The sequence below is a fragment of the Peromyscus maniculatus genome, chromosome 4, assembly GCF_049852395.1.
Source record: "Peromyscus maniculatus bairdii isolate BWxNUB_F1_BW_parent chromosome 4, HU_Pman_BW_mat_3.1, whole genome shotgun sequence".
Lineage (NCBI taxonomy): Eukaryota > Metazoa > Chordata > Mammalia > Rodentia > Cricetidae > Peromyscus > Peromyscus maniculatus.
The window spans coordinates 105,125,722-105,139,258 of NC_134855.1; the positions used below are offsets into that span (position 1 = coordinate 105,125,722).

The 13,537-nt window shown below is 51.5% G+C and overlaps 1 protein-coding gene across 2 annotated transcripts; it reads left to right on the plus strand.

Moving 5' to 3' along the window:
* The first annotated feature begins 510 nt into the window (after nucleotides 1-510).
* On the plus strand, nucleotides 511-11,957 carry Astl (astacin like metalloendopeptidase). Of its 2 annotated transcripts, XM_076570586.1 has the most exons (8): nucleotides 511-628; nucleotides 1,102-1,163; nucleotides 1,771-1,864; nucleotides 2,237-2,354; nucleotides 3,042-3,223; nucleotides 6,179-6,260; nucleotides 6,430-6,584; nucleotides 10,623-11,957. In XM_076570586.1, the coding sequence occupies exons 1-8, from the start codon at nucleotides 598-600 to the stop codon at nucleotides 11,057-11,059; spliced, it is 1,161 nt and encodes a 386-aa protein (XP_076426701.1). In that variant the 5' UTR covers nucleotides 511-597; the 3' UTR covers nucleotides 11,060-11,957. The 2 variants fall into 2 exon arrangements, with proteins under 2 accessions (XP_076426701.1, XP_006986519.3); XM_006986457.4 differs by having other exon boundaries at nucleotides 578-1,163.
* Nucleotides 11,958-13,537: the final 1,580 nt, after the last annotated feature.

Sequence of the window (13,537 nt, forward strand, 5' to 3'; positions counted from 1 at the left end):
ATACAGTTCCCCCTGCTGTGGTGACCCCCAACCATAAAATCATTCTCATTGCTACCTCATAACTGTAACTTTGCTACTGTTATGAATCATAATGTAAATATCTGTGTTTTCCGATGGTCTTAGGTGATCTCTGTGAAAGGGTCGTTCGACTCCCAAAGAAGTCATGACCCGTAGGTTGAGAACCATTGTCCTGGAGAGTGGCCTTTTGTTTTGTTTGTTTTTTGTTTTTCGAGACAGGGTTTCTCTATGTAGTTTTGGTGCCTGTCCTGGATCTCGCTCTGTAGCCCAGGCTGGCCTCGAACTCACAGAGATCCGCCTGGCTCTGCCTCCCGAGTGCTGGGATTAAAGGCGTCGGTGCCAGGAGAGTGGCTTTTTAAATTTAAGGATGCAGCCTTGGTCAGAGATAATCTTGAGGTGACTCCTCTCACCTGAAGAGGACTCAGGGGTGTGACTAGTCTGTCCTCTGAAACTCTGAGATGAGGCAACGCTCCTGCATTCCTCTCAAGCCTTCTGTGGCTTCCGTCAGCGCCTCAGGGGTCCTCCTGAGATTTCTCTTCCCAGCAGTCAGCTACAGAAGGCTCCCTGACTAGGAGAGAGATGAGAGGCGGAAGCAAACGGAGACAAAAAAGTATTTACCTTCCTCAACTTCCTTGCGTGGCTATGACTTGTAATTTTGGCTCCTTTACCTCAAGGTCCAGAATGTAACAAGATAATGGGAAGTAGATGGTGAGGGGGTAAGGTGAGGCAGGAGAGACCAGGGCGTGTTCTGGGGAGTGTGGCTCGGGCTGGAGTGAGCCTGGATGGAAGAGGAGGACGCATTCTGACAGCAGAGGGTTTGGAGTTGGGACTGGATCACGAGTCCTGAGGGAGCCGTGGGCTGTGTTCCAGCAGGGGAAGGATACTGAGGCTGAGAAGCCTCACACATCTGCAGGGGGGGACTCAACAGGGCCATTGTTGGACTTCTCCAAAGTCACATGCCTTGGTGCTCAAGGAAGCTTAGCTCCAAAGTGGAAGGCATAGACGCCAGCAGAGCTGGGCCCGTCCCAGCCTGTGTTCTGGAAGCCACGGGTGACACACATCCCTTCCCCCTTTCCCTCCCAGGGCTCATCTCAGAGGAGACCCCAGAAAGCAGCTTCCTGGTCGAAGGGGACATCATCCGGCCGGTGAGTTGTACACATGTGGTATGGGCATCCGTGAAGCTGTGAGGGAACTCAGAACCCTCTTCTAGGGGTCCGGAGTGCTTTGGTTTGCATGGCTGGTTAGGTACAACTGTCAAGGTCATCGTGATGGTAACGGTGACAGCTGAAATGACAACCTAGTCAGCCCAAGCGGGCTCCTTGGAAGCGGGGAGTCAAGCTCTCAGACCCCACTTGACACCCTGCCCAGGGGGAAGGCGTAGAAAGCCCAAGGCCGGAGAGCCCAGATGGACTTGTACGTGTGTGAGGCCTGGATAGCTGTCCAGATCCCTAGGGAAGCCAGAACAAGGAGAAACCTGGAGAGGTCATCTTGGCTAGGGATGGAGGGCTGAGACTGAAAGGAGGAGGCCGAGGGGCACTGAAGTGACTTGTTGCAGAGAGGACACATTGTTTAGGAGAGGTGGTGCCGCCCTGTAGAGGGCAGAAGGCTGCTGAATGACGTGAGCAGTGGGAAGGAAGACTGTTTCATAGCTTGTTCAGAGGTGACGCATGGCCTGAGGCCTGGCACCCTGAGGAGTAGGATGCTTAGGTGGCCCGGGTCCTCCATTAACTCTGAGCTGCCCCCTCTCCTCAGAGCCCCTTCCGATTGCTGTCAGTGACCAACAATAAATGGCCCAAGGGCACTGATGGCATTGTGGAGATCCCCTTCCTGCTCTCTAGCAAGTATGGTGAGTAAGAAAGCTGAGGTGGGGCTTCCCGCCCCTCCCCTGCATGCAGCAGGGTTCCTGCAGGGGGCATCCTTCCTTCTGAGGCACCACACCCCCTCCTACAGAGTGCTGTGCAGAGCTCCTATCCCCAGGGCATGCTGAAGTGTGTGTGTGTGTGTGTGTGTCTGTGTGTGTGTGTCTGTGTGTCGTCTGTGTGTGTGTCTGTGTGGTGTCTGTGGTCACACAGCTCAGGCCTTCCTGTCAACATTGTCCCCTCTGAACACTGTTTTGGAAGGTGGACTTAATGTTTGGTCTCAGCCCCCGTGCAGACTTCAAAGGTCCTCAAGAGCTATGGGACCTCCATGGGGGTCAGCCATGGTGTGTCTTTCCCAGATGAGTCCAGCCGCCGGGTGATTCTGGAGGCCTTCGCTGAGTTTGAGCGTTTCACATGCATCCGGTTTGTCCCCTACCAGGGCCACAGAGACTTCATTTCCATCCTCCCTATGTCAGGGTAAGTGCTCCTGGGCTGTGGGCGTGTGTCTTCTCTGTTCTTCCCTTAGTATGCACGAGCGGCATTAAGCCTATTTCTGGGCCTCAACCCAGGCTGCCCTGAATGGTTCATTCATGGCCTGGACCTTCGGGGCCAAAGGTGGGTGAGGGAAGACCACGGGACACAGGGCCCTCCCCTACAAAGCCCTCATCCCCTGGAGATCTTGTAGTATGAGTCTGGGGAAATGTTGGGGTCCTAGGTCTACCATTCATGTGTCAACCTGAGTGAGTCCAGGGGAGCCCTAATTTAGCCTCTGCCTTTTTTCCGAGGTGTAGGGGTAGTGGTAATACCTATATCCCACTTTTACTGGAGCCTGACGTGGTGTGGATGGAAGCCGTGACTCAGGCTTATGACATAGGTCTGCTCACATAATGACCTGCTCTACTGTGCATGAATGTCAGGTCCCACCTTTTGGCAGCTCAGGTGGTAATAAAACTCCATGTGACACCCTCTTCACACAGGCCAAGCAGTCAAGGGACCTGGAGAATGGGACAGTAAGTCTGAGCTAGAGTCCAGGATAGGGACTGGCAGTCTGATACTAGTCCAGCCTGGGTCCTAAAGCACAGCAAATATCTGTTCCGCTCTGACCTTTCTAGGCCGATACCCGGCTAGCTCACGGCCAAGCTCTTCCCTCTCCTGGTCTTGCAGGTGCTTCTCTGGTGTGGGACGCAGTGGAGGGATGCAGGTGGTGTCCCTGGCACCCACTTGTCTCCAGAAGGGCCGGGGCATTGTCCTGCACGAGCTCATGCACGTGCTTGGCTTCTGGCATGAGCATTCACGGGCAGACCGCGACCGCTACATCCGCGTCAACTGGAATGAGATCCTCCCAGGTAAGTCAGCTGGTGGCCGGGATAGGCTGGACCCAGGGGACCCCGAGGGACAGAGGCCTCAGGCCAGGGCTGGAGCTGAGAGGAGTTGCTACCTCCCCCGGAAGAGTCCGTCCCCCACACTGTCTATCTCTCTGGTATTTGAGAGTGGTCCTGTGGCTGCTGCTCTGGGCCTCTACATTTGTACCCAAGGAAGGCCACCGACCATTTGCTTTGTCTCACTCCTCTCTGCCCGTCAGTCATCTGAATGTGAGGTTGGCAGTGTCCTGTGACTCTTGCTCACTGAGTACTCAGCAGTCCCCCATGTCGTAGATGTTAGTGTGTGATGTTGGGGTAGGGGCTACATGTCAGGTTGGGGACACTGAGCCAAGAGAGAGATGGAGGGAGTAGCCCCAGATACATGGCCCAGCCAAGGGGGCAACACTGAAAGGCCGAGGTGGGCATCAGATGGGCATCAGTGGGCATGTGGCTGAGAATGCCCTGGAAGTGGCAGAGCCGAGGCTGACAGGGGGTGGGGTGGGGTGGGAGGGTTCTGATGCCAGGGGCAGTGTGTGTGCTTGTGCTGGGCACGGTGCGGGGATCAGATGCGGGAATATGGGCTGCCTGTGTGGCGGGCTCGAGCTCAGTGGTGAGAACGGCGGCTGCCTTGGGCAGGAGGGCAGCTGTGGAAGGCAAGGCCCACAGTGCACTTGGGGGGGCCGAGGAGTCGGAGCCTCCTGCCAGTGGGAACCTGGAGGGGCCTCTGCTGCTGCTCTGGGATTGGCCAGGTGAAAAGCGGGACACTTGCCCCAGAGAAGGTGCTTTGGAGGTAACTGGGTAGCTAATGACAAAGGGGTGGGGACTGGGGAGGTGGGGCTGGGGTGACCGTGATCTTTCCAGGTGCTCTGCTTAGAAGCACTCGGCTTGTAAGGCTGTGAGAAACTCTAGATCTGAAAACTCAGGTCAGTGCAAAGATCCTGCTCATGACATAAAGCTGAAAACAATAACTGACCAACCCCCCAGACTGCTCTCCTTAGGAAAGAGCCAAATACTTTTAGTTCTGGAGGTTAAAAGAACTTCAGGGGGTCTCAAAAATAAATAATAAATAAAAGGAAAAGCATGTAATCCTAGCACTCCAGAGCCCGAGGCAAAGGATTCTGAGTGTGAGACTAGGCGGGGCTACATGGACTCTGCCTTTAAATAAACAATCATAAAACACTATTTTAAAACCCATGGTCTCTGGCTAAGGGTAGGCTCAGGGAAAGCACAGAGACATCAATATTTATATCCATAAAAGCAAAGAGAACAAATAAATTAAGTGTGCCCATTTAAGTTTTAAAAAAAAAAACAACTAGGAGAATTAATTAAGGTAAAAGCATAAGTTAGAGTTAGAAAACGCACACATTCCCTGGAGCTGTTCTAACAGATTGCCTGAAAACCAAACTACCTACCTAGGGCTAGGGAATGTAGCAAGGTGGTACGGCACTTGTCTGGGTTGTAACTGGCTGTTCCGTCCCTAGAGCCGACGAGTTTTAGATCGGCTATTTTAATGGGGAAAATCTGGTTCACTCAGAGATAGAAAAGGGAGAATATGTTTGCATCAATGGGCATAAGCTCTGCCGGGCATAAAAACTAATCACAGTGATTAACCTCTGTGGGGACTGAGAGGCTCAGAGGAGGCGGGTGGGGTAGGAGAGACTCGCTAGTGTCTTTAACACTTATGCACATTCTCTTCAGTATATGTGTATTGTATTTCCATGCTGCTGGGGAAATAGCCCAGGGCTTTGTGCATGCTAGACACTGACATTTTTGTTTGTTTCCTTAAGATAGGGTCTCACTATGTAGCTTTGGCTGTCCTGGAACTCGCTATGGTAGACCAGGCTGGCCTCAGACTCAGAAATCCTCCTACCTCTGTCTCCCAAGGGATGGCATTAAAGGTGTGCACTTCTTTTTTTTTTTTTTTTAAAGATTTTTTTCATTTATTTATTTATTTATTTATTTATTTAATTATTATGCATGCACTCACCAGAAGAGGGCACCAGATTTCGTTATAGATGGTTGTGAGCCACCCATGTGATTGCTGGGAATTGAACTCAGGTCCTCAGGAAGAGCAGCCAGTGCTCTTAACCTCTGAGCCATCTCTCCGGCCCAAAGGTGTGCACTTCTATGTCCAGCTAGATACTTGGGTTTTGAGTTAGAGGAATATGTTGCCTGTTTAAAATTATGTTAACTAACAAAGGCTCTTTGAGGAGAAGAAATTGGCATTCCTTGGGGCTCTGATCAGGGTAAGAAGGCTGCTGGTGACTTTGGAAGAAGAGTGTGTGGACACATCCTGCTGGGTCTGGAGAGAGGGATTGGGGAACAAAGGTGTAAGGAATGGCAGCCCTTTCAGGAGTGGTCAGCGACCTCCCCTCCCTCACTGGCCTGGAGGGGGGCAGAGGGCATTCTGACCAACCAAGATGACTGGACTGCTGGGCTCCACCTCTGCAGCTTTGTGGTCTAAGATGGGGAGATGAAGGTGATCTGGCTACCGAGGGCTCAGGCACCACAATCCTGAGTAGAGAGGACAGCATGCCTTTGAAGCTAGCTCAAGGAGTAGGCGGGGTACCAGTGTCAAAGGCCCAGCAGCCACAGCTTTGTGGGGCTGCACATTTGCAAAGATCCGTGTCATGCAAAGTGAGTTGGGAAGGAGGAAGAGAGAGCTTGTAGGAGGTCATGGTTGCCCGGCCACAAGCCACCTCCTGCTTCCACATCACCTGGTATAGGTCTGGATTCCTTCCAGGGTCAGGTAGAGTTAGGGTAGCAAAGGTGTGCCAAGCGCAGGGACCAGCCCGGAAAGAAGGCTCAGCAGGGTAGTCGGACTCTTCGCTTATGTGGGTTGTGACATCCCAGAAGTTGCCCGCTTCTCTCCCTGTCTATCCTTACCTGCCTGTCTTCCTTTTATATATCCACAAAAGTGTGCATGTCTGTGCTTTTAAGGCTTTGAAATCAACTTCCTCAAGTCTCGGAGTAGCAATATGTTAGCACCCTATGACTACTCGTCAGTGATGCATTATGGGAGGTGAGCACCCTCCCTTCACCCCTCCCCTTGCACCTTTTCCCTGCCCCCCTCCCCATAGGCCCCTCCCCTGACCCCCATTCCCCCTCCCTCAGCCCCCCCACCTTGCATTACCCTCCTAGCTAGCCCCCACTACTGTGATCCTGACATAGGCCCCACCCCTGGGTTCCAGGTTTGCCTTCAGCTGGCGTGGGCAGCCCACCATCATACCACTCTGGACCCCCAGTGTCCACATCGGCCAGCGATGGAACCTGAGCACCTCGGATATCACCCGGGTCCGCAGGCTGTACAACTGCAGCCACAGTGTCCCTGACGCCCACAGGAGAGGTAAGCGACAAGGAGGGTGGCTTGAGCTAGGGACCGGTGCTGAAGTGTGAGGGTAAAGCAATGGTGAGGAGGTGAGAGAGCGTCAGTCACCAGACTCCTCACAACTGGATTTGGAAACACACTGGAAAAGAGTTCATACCCACTAATGACTAAAACCCCTTAGCAAAGAGAAATAACCCAGACAACAGGCACCTACCAAAACTTAGAGTAGAAAGAACTTTTAATGACAAAATGTTAAATCTAGGACCAAGGTAAGTTTTCCCACTCTCATCCATCCACGCAGTGCTGAAATGGAGGTCTTAGCCATTGCACCAAGGCAAGGAGAAGACACAAAGTTCTGGTGTTTGGAAAGGAAGCAAAAAAAAAAAAAAACTACTCATAGATTAGTTTAGAAAAGAAGCAGAAACTGTATACAAATGTATAAATACCTGTATACATTCTGAATATAGGGCATATAAAGTAGCTTTGTGTAAGTGCATGGGATGGGTGCAGAGATATGTGTCTGTGGGAGCAGAGTGCAAGGTTCTGAAAGGGATCCTATTCAGAAGTGAAACCTAGTGGCATGGTGGTGCCCACCTTCAGTCCGGTCCCAGCACTGGAGAGGCAGAGGCAGGGGTGGATCTCTGACTTGGAGACTAGTCTGGTCTACATAGTGAGTTCCAGGACAGTCAGAGCTGCATAGTGAGACCTCGTCTCAAAAAAAATCAAATGTGAGCCCTCCAAAGGGCGACCTTGATTATGAAAGAAAGGATGGCTAGTGGTTCTCAGCCTGTGGGTCATGACCCCCTTGGGGTTGAATGACCCTTTCAGATATTTACATTACAATTCACAACAGTAGCAAAATTATAGTTATAAAATATAGCAATGAAGTAATTTTATGGTTGGGGTCACCACAACATGAACTATATTGAAGAGTCGCAGCATTAGGAAGGTCGAGAACCATTGCCCTAGATGGTTCTGAGACAACCAGGTATCTAGGTGTCTACCATTACACTCCTTGGGCATAGGAGACTTTATGTGCATGGAGTTAAAAAGTTTAGCAAGAAACATAGCAAGATGTCTTTATAACATTAGGATGGGAAAGAATTTCTTCACAAATAACCCTAATGCTACAAAGATTAATAAATTCAGTAACACCAACCATAATATCAAGAGGTTCCACAAGCAAATCTAAAATAAAAGTTGGAAAGTGGAGATGCTTCTGAACTAGTAGCTGGTATTGTTCTGAATTCAGAAAGAGCTATGAACAGAGAGTCAAAATACCAGATAGAAAAATGTGTGAAGTGGTTAACAGGCATCTCGGAAGAAACCAAATGAGAAGTCCACAATCTGCGATAACTGATCATACCAAATACTGCTAAAGGGTATGGGGCAAAGGGTGGTGTTTGTATCCCACCGACAGGACCACAAATTGCAGTAACCCTCCTGAAGACAGTGTGACACCCTGTGAAGTGGCTGTGCATGCCTGTGACCCAGATTTTATTTTTAGGTCACCCTACACCCGAGTCTCACCCTTTCTTCCCTACCAGCCCCAATTAGTCACTCATCTGCCTTCTGCCTCTGTGGATTTACCTTGTCTAGACATTTCATATAAATGGAGCCACGTGCCTTTTGTGGCTGGCTTGCTGCCCTCGGCATGACCTTTGCTGTTCATCTCTGCTAAAGCACCTACAGCACCCCATCTCATTTCTGTCCAGTGACATTCATATCCTCTTTATTCATCACTCGATGAACGTTTGAGTTGTTCCTGCCGCCGGGCTACTATGAATATACTATGTCAGTCGGTATCTACCCCAGGCATAAGATTGCTGGGCCCCATGGTAACTCCATACTCAGCTGTCTTCCAAAGCAGGCGAACCACTTAAAAACCCCTTTAGCTATACAGGTGGCTACCAACTGTTCTGCAGAATTGTCAAGGCATACGGTCTACGCTTTTGATTATGAGCCTCCCCGTGGATACGGAAGCATCCTTTGTTCTGATTTGCATTTCTCCAGCCATAGCTAGCCTCTAATGAGATGGCTGGTCCTCTGCATACCTTTTAGGTTTGGACCAGTGTCTATACAGATCCTTAACCTTGTTTTCAGCTGCACTGGGTTTTCCTTGCTGAATTATAAATTTTGAAAATATTCTTATTTTGTTTTGTTTTTGGTTTTTATTTATTTATTTTTGAGACAAGGTTTTTCTGTCATCCTGGCTGTCCTGGAACTTTCTTTGTAGACCAGGCTGGTCTCAGACTTAGAGATCCGCCTGCCTCTGCCTCCTGAGTACTGGAATTAAAGGCATCTGCCTGGCTTTAAAAAATACTCCTAATGAAATATCTTTGTTGGGTATATCATGTGGAAATGTTTCCTCACATTCTGTGTGCTCGATTTTTGCTTCTTAGATAATGGCATCCTCCTCCCCTTTTATTTTGAGACAGGGTCTTACTATGCAGTGGTGGCTGGTCTGGAACTCAATATGTAGATCAGGCTGGCCTCAAACTCAGAGATCAGCCTGCCTTTGCCAGTGCTGAGATTAAAAGCATGTGCCACCATGCCCAGCTTAAGTATCATTCTTAATGTCACTTTCCCTGATATATGTATATGTGTATGTATACATACACATATACATATATATATATTACTTTTAGTACATCAAATATTACATACTTTTTGTTAAAACTAGAGAGAGAGATACTGTGGCGAGAGGACTGCAGGTCTGCCTGGAGCAGAGAACGGGGACATGATTAGGAGGGACTGGTCCAAGGGAAGGTTGAACACAGTGGTGGACAGGTTGGCATGTCTGGTGTTGGAATGGTGGGGCACACAGTGGAGAAAGGGGGGCAGGTGCTGGAAGAGAAGGGAGGCTCAGCCAGAACTCGAGGGAGCGTCAGACACTTACTCAGACACAATGGGAGGGAAGACAACAGGAGAGGACCGGAGTCCGTGGGCAGATCTGGAGACGCCATGTGTAGCCGTGGCTCCACCCGGAGGTGAGGCCGCTGGCAGAGCAGTGGGAGGCCCTCGAAGCACAGAGCACCTGAACCTGGGAGAGATGGCAGGACACAGGGTGGTGCTGGGGACTGGGTGTGGCGGGGACTTGTGACAGAGGGAAGGTGGCGGGGGATGTGCCCTAAGGGATGACGGCAGCTGCGGTAGGCAACAAAGCTGGTAGAGGGTGGGTAGAGACACTGCTGCTTGTGGTTTCCGGTGCTGATGAGAGAGAGGGCATGAGCTGTGGGACCAGCAGAAGCTGGCAGGAGGAGGGCCGCTGGTTAGAGGAGTCGGCGTGGATCGGTCACTGTACACTGATGGAGGAATGGGAGATCATGGTATGTGAGCAGGAAAGACAGGACCAAGAGGCAGCAGTGGGGTCCACCAGAGCAGATACCAGGGGCCATGAAGCTCAAGGGTTTCCCTCAAGGGAGTGTGTCAGTCATGGTCTGGGTGTGGCCGCAAAGAGAAAGCAAAGAGGGTCTTCTCCTGGCAGTACACAGACCCGAGAACACTCGGGAGCTTCTGATGCCCTCCCTTGGTTTGAACAGGCACGGTTCCAGAGGATGTTTAAGATGTGGGGACGGGAGGTGGGTGTAGGGTAACCCAAAGAAGGACCTGGTAGGAGGAGCACTGTAGTGCTTGGGTCAGTTGGGATAACCCAACTGGGCTGCTGGGGTGTGGGTAGGGAGCCAGCAGGACCTTCTAGTGGTGACCTGAGGGGCCAAGTGAGGAGGGATGACACACCTCCATTGTCCTGGCTCTTCCTATTTGTCTTCAAGACAAGGTTTCTCTGTGTAACCTGAGCTGACCACAAACCCACAATCCTCCTGCTTCTTAAGTACAAAAATACGGTCATAGTCCATTACAGCCAACAGTTGTACTGGTGTGTGGTAGGGATGTAAGAGTGCGCTTTAGCAGAGACCTCGCAGGCTATCCTCTCAGGGAGTCTGGCTCCACACCTTCCTTGCATAAAGAAAGCCAAAGCCAGCATTAATTATTCCGGCCATGCTCTATACTCTTTCTGCCATTCTGAGACCTAACTTCCACTCTCTCCTTTTCCAGGGTCTGAGGCCCACAGTGACGGAAGAAGCCTCACTCCTGTCTCTCTTTCAAATCTGCAAAGACTTCTGGAGGCACTGGCAGAAGAATCTAGAATCTCTGCCCCCAGTGGCTCCAGGGCTGGAGACCGGGGTATTATTGCCGGGCCTGTAGACAGCCAGCATGGATGGGAGCATCCTGCTCAGAGCAAGTTCAGTGTGGAGGCCTTGGCAAGACCACCTCAAAGGCTAGCTGCTTCTCCGAGGTCAGGGCCTGGAGCAGGTGCAGATGGCATTTCTCTAGAGCAGTTCCAGGTAGTCCAAGTGCCCACTGTGCCTCTGGCTCCTTTTCCAGAAGCCAGAGGCCAGCCAGCACCGATCCAGGATGCCATGGAGAGTCTAACTCTGCTTCCAGGAGGTTGGGCTCTTGGAAGTCACTTTGGAGAGGTGCCCAGAGACTGAGCCTGTTGACTTCTGCCCCCAAGTGGGGAGGATATATCCCGCCCAGAGAAGCGAGGTCTTCTAGTCCTTGCCCCTCTGGGCATCTCCCCTGAGTTCTACTCCCTGCACTGGCCACTTCTGGAGGCCCAGGCCACTCCCTTGGTCTGTTTCCCTACCACATTCCCCCACCCCCTGCAGAGTTCCTAGGGATAGAGAGGCCCCCAAGGTCTGTCTGTTATTGACTTGAGCCCTAGCCTTGGGAGATGCTGGGGGATGGAGACAGGATCCTGGTAGTGGTGGGCAAGAGCAAGGTTCCAGCCCTGAAGGGCCTCTGGGAATTCTACAGCTGAGGACTAGCTCCCAGCATGGACTCAAGTGTTGCCTCGGGCATGGTCTCAGCCGGAAGCTCTGTGACACAATGGGACCATGAATGTCCTCTTGCCCATTATTCCTGGTTCTAAGGATGTCCTGAAGCCCTGGGATCCAGCCCTGGTCTCCAGGAGGCAGAGTCCAGTTTGTTCTCTGGCTAAGCTGGACTAGCAAGAGGTGGCTCCTTACCAGGTCTGCATGATGGAAACCTTGGCAAGGCCACCAGTCGCTGGACAGCAGACTTGAACCTTAGTCCCACATCAGATCACCGTTGCTGCTGCTGAGCCCACAAGGGGCTCAGTAGACACTGTGGGTGGGGGTGTCGCACCACTTGTTCGTCAGCCATGGCCCACTCCTCCTTGGTCTTCTGTGAGATTTCTTCTAGGAACAAAAAGTATGTAGGTACCAGGGTCTGGGCCGGGAGCTCCCATTCTCTAGGAGACTGTTGGGAGTTCAGGGAAGCCCTGCTTTGGGATGGGAGAGGAACTCGTGGGGAAGGGAGCCTCATCCATATGGGAGAAGGCAGAAATAAAGCTGGGTGTTTGCTTCATGCAATGTGTTTTGCTGATTGTGTGTACAAGGGCCTTTAGCTGGGCGGCGGCGGCGGCGCAGCGCGCCTTTAATCCCAGCACTCTAGAGGCAGAGGCAGCCGGCTCTGAGTTCGAGGCCAGCCTGGTCTACATAGTTCCAGGACAGCCAGGGCTATACAAAGAAACCCTGTCTCATACTGCTCCCTCCCCAAACTAAAAAAAAAAAAAAAAAAAAAATCTAGCCAGGTGGTGGTGATGCACGCCTTTCATCCCAGCACTCGGGAGGCAGAGGCAGGCCTGGTCTCCAAAGTGAGTTCCAGGAAAGGCGCAAAGCTATACAGAAAGCCTGTCTTGAAAAACAAAAAACAATAAAGTATTGTATTAAAAAAAATCTAAGGGTCTTTCACCCCAAGTGCCCATGAAGGCTCCCAGGGAGTCACACTCCACTCTTGAGGGCCAGCCTTCCAGAGGCATGTAGACTGGCTCAAGGTGACAGGACAGGTAGCAGAGACAAAGAGCAGTTTGGTGTCCCGAAGGTTGGCCTTTGCCATCTTCCTGGGGATTGCCTCAGGGTCCATGAAGACTCAGTCTAGCTTAGACTTCAGAACTGAGTCTGGTTCCCGAGACTGAGTCACAGGGCCAGTGCTGGGTGTCAGTCTCAGGAAAGGATCATGCCAGGGGATACGCTCTCTCCTTGATCTTGGATATGGGAGGTGGTACGGTCTGGCTGAGATGTTAGTAAACTGGGGCCCTGCAGTGTTTCTCAGAAGGGCAGCAGCCCCAGTGGGAGATTAGAGACAGAAGCATCAAAAATAAGGCTGCCTTGAGACATTAAGCGTCCAAACCAGGCATATGGCACTGGGCTAGGGCGCCCAGGGGCCTCACCAGACCAGGGGAGGGGAATCTACTTTAGACTGAGACCCCATCCCCAAGGCTGTCATGAGCCTAAGTTGTAGCTCTTGATCTCCAAATCCAGTTTCAGAAGATTAGGTTAAGTGAATCTGGTGGCTCCTCTCTTGGGAGGATGGCCAGGGACAAAGTTGTCCTGTTGCATCCTCCCCACGGGAAACCACATGTCCCTGTGAGAGCCTGGTCTCCATGCCAGCTCTGAGTATTGGCATGTTCCACAAGCTCCATTCTGCAGAGTGCCTGGTGGTCCAGGCCTTGAAGCTCATCAGCCTGGAGGCTGATCACAGAGGCCTAGCCAGCTCCCCAAACTCCAATAACACAGCTATGTAGTGTTGCTCACTGCTGGGTTCATTTATTCAATGGGCAACTTAGAATGCCCATTAGGTGCCAGGTAGGCTCTACTATGGGCACCAGGGATACCATGAACAAGGTAGGGAGAGGAATGGATAATTTGCCAATAGGTAGACGTCTTGAATTGATAAATGACAGGGATTGGAGGACACTTGCAGGCTGATGGTTAGGAAGAGCCCCTGTAAGAATGCATGCACAGGCCTGGGGTTACCTGTGAAAATGCTATGATAGAGTCACCAGTGCAAAGGTCCTGGGGCAGGAAGAAGCAAGGAGTTTCTGGCCAGCATATTAAGTAGGGCATGTGTGGGGGGGACCAGGGGACAGCCTGAGGGTAGTGAGG